General features: G+C 49.1%; 1 protein-coding gene across 1 annotated transcript in view; it reads left to right on the top strand.

The window, feature by feature from the left end:
• Positions 1 to 1,024: 1,024 nt before the first annotated feature.
• The window catches only part of LOC129673939 (cornifin-like), a 303-nt gene continuing 107 nt past the window's right edge, over positions 1,025 to 1,220 (top strand). Inside the window, exon 1 of the mRNA XM_055603819.1 lies at positions 1,025 to 1,220. This exon is cut by the window's right edge and continues 107 nt beyond it. Coding sequence (XP_055459794.1) covers positions 1,025 to 1,220 — 196 coding nt within the window.

The raw sequence follows: 1,220 nt of genomic DNA, 5'->3' as shown, positions 1-1,220 counted from the left end.
TCTTCCCCTATCCTCCTCCCCTAGTCTACTGAAAAAGGGAGCCCTTCTCTCCTACTATCTGAGCCTAGTCTCTCAGGTCTCATCAGGACTGCCTGGATCCTCTTCCTCTGTGGCCTGGCAAAGCTGCCCCCACTCCAGAGGAAAGTGATCAAAGAGAGGGTAACAACCCGTATCAGAATGACCCCTGCTCCCTTACTAGGAAACCCACAAAAAAGGCTGAGCTGTCTATAGGCTACATCTGAGCAGGGGCTCTAAGTCCTCTCCATGCATGGTCCTTGGTTGGTGGATCAGTCTCTGTAGGACCCCCTGGGCCCAAATCCGTTGGTTTTGTTGATTTCCTTGTGGAGCCTTTGTCCCTCCTCCCTTGCCCTGTCCTTCTATCCCTCCACTCTTTTATAAGCTCCCTGTCACTTCCCAAAGTTTAGCTATGAGTCTCAGCATCTGCTTCAATCCCCTGCTGGGTAGATGCTCTTTCAGAGAACATCAATGGTAGGCTCCCGTCCTGTTCCCTCTCTTCAACCACTTCTGGTGTCTGTTCTATTTGCCCTTCTGAATGAGAGTTAAACATCTTCCCTAGGTTCCTCCTTGTTATTTAGCTTCTTCAGATCCATGGATTTTAGTATGGTTATCCTGTATTATATAGCTAATATCCACTCATAAATGAGTATATAGTATGCATGTCTTTCTGCTTCGGGGTTACCTCACTCGGGATGATCTTGTTTCCTACACTCCATTGTATTTCCATGTGAGCTAATGTCAGCAGTCTCATATTCCTGTTAAAGGCCTCTGCTGTGTTGCTAACCGCACCTTATGATAAGTAGGAGGCAGCCAGTAAGACCCTGCTTGTTTAGAAGCAAACAGAACACCTTTAAGTACCTCCATGGCAAAGTACCTTTTGTGGTAGAGAGAGAAAGGAGAACCTTAGTTTCCGAGATGTTGGAAATGGTATTGCCTGTCGTTACTTGCCAAGTCAGTACCTCGGTTAATCATTTATTCTGTTTCTAGGTCAAGCTATCTCTGAACCATGAGTTCACACCAGCAGACCCAGCCCTGCACAGCTCCTCCTCAACTGCATGAGCAGCAAGTGAAACAGCCTTGCCAGCCACCACCTCAGGAGCCATGTGTCTCCCAAATCAAGGAGCCCTGCCTCCCCAAGGCTCCTGAGCCCTGCCTCCCCAAGGCTCCTGAGCCCTGCCTCCCCAAAGCTCCTGAGCCCTGCC

This window comes from Psammomys obesus, unplaced genomic scaffold (genome assembly GCF_907164565.1).
Source record: "Psammomys obesus unplaced genomic scaffold, mPsaObe1.curated_primary_1811, whole genome shotgun sequence".
Classification (NCBI taxonomy): domain Eukaryota; kingdom Metazoa; phylum Chordata; class Mammalia; order Rodentia; family Muridae; genus Psammomys; species Psammomys obesus.
Note: the sequence above shows the minus strand (reverse complement) of the source record. Positions and strands in the feature narration are given on the sequence as shown.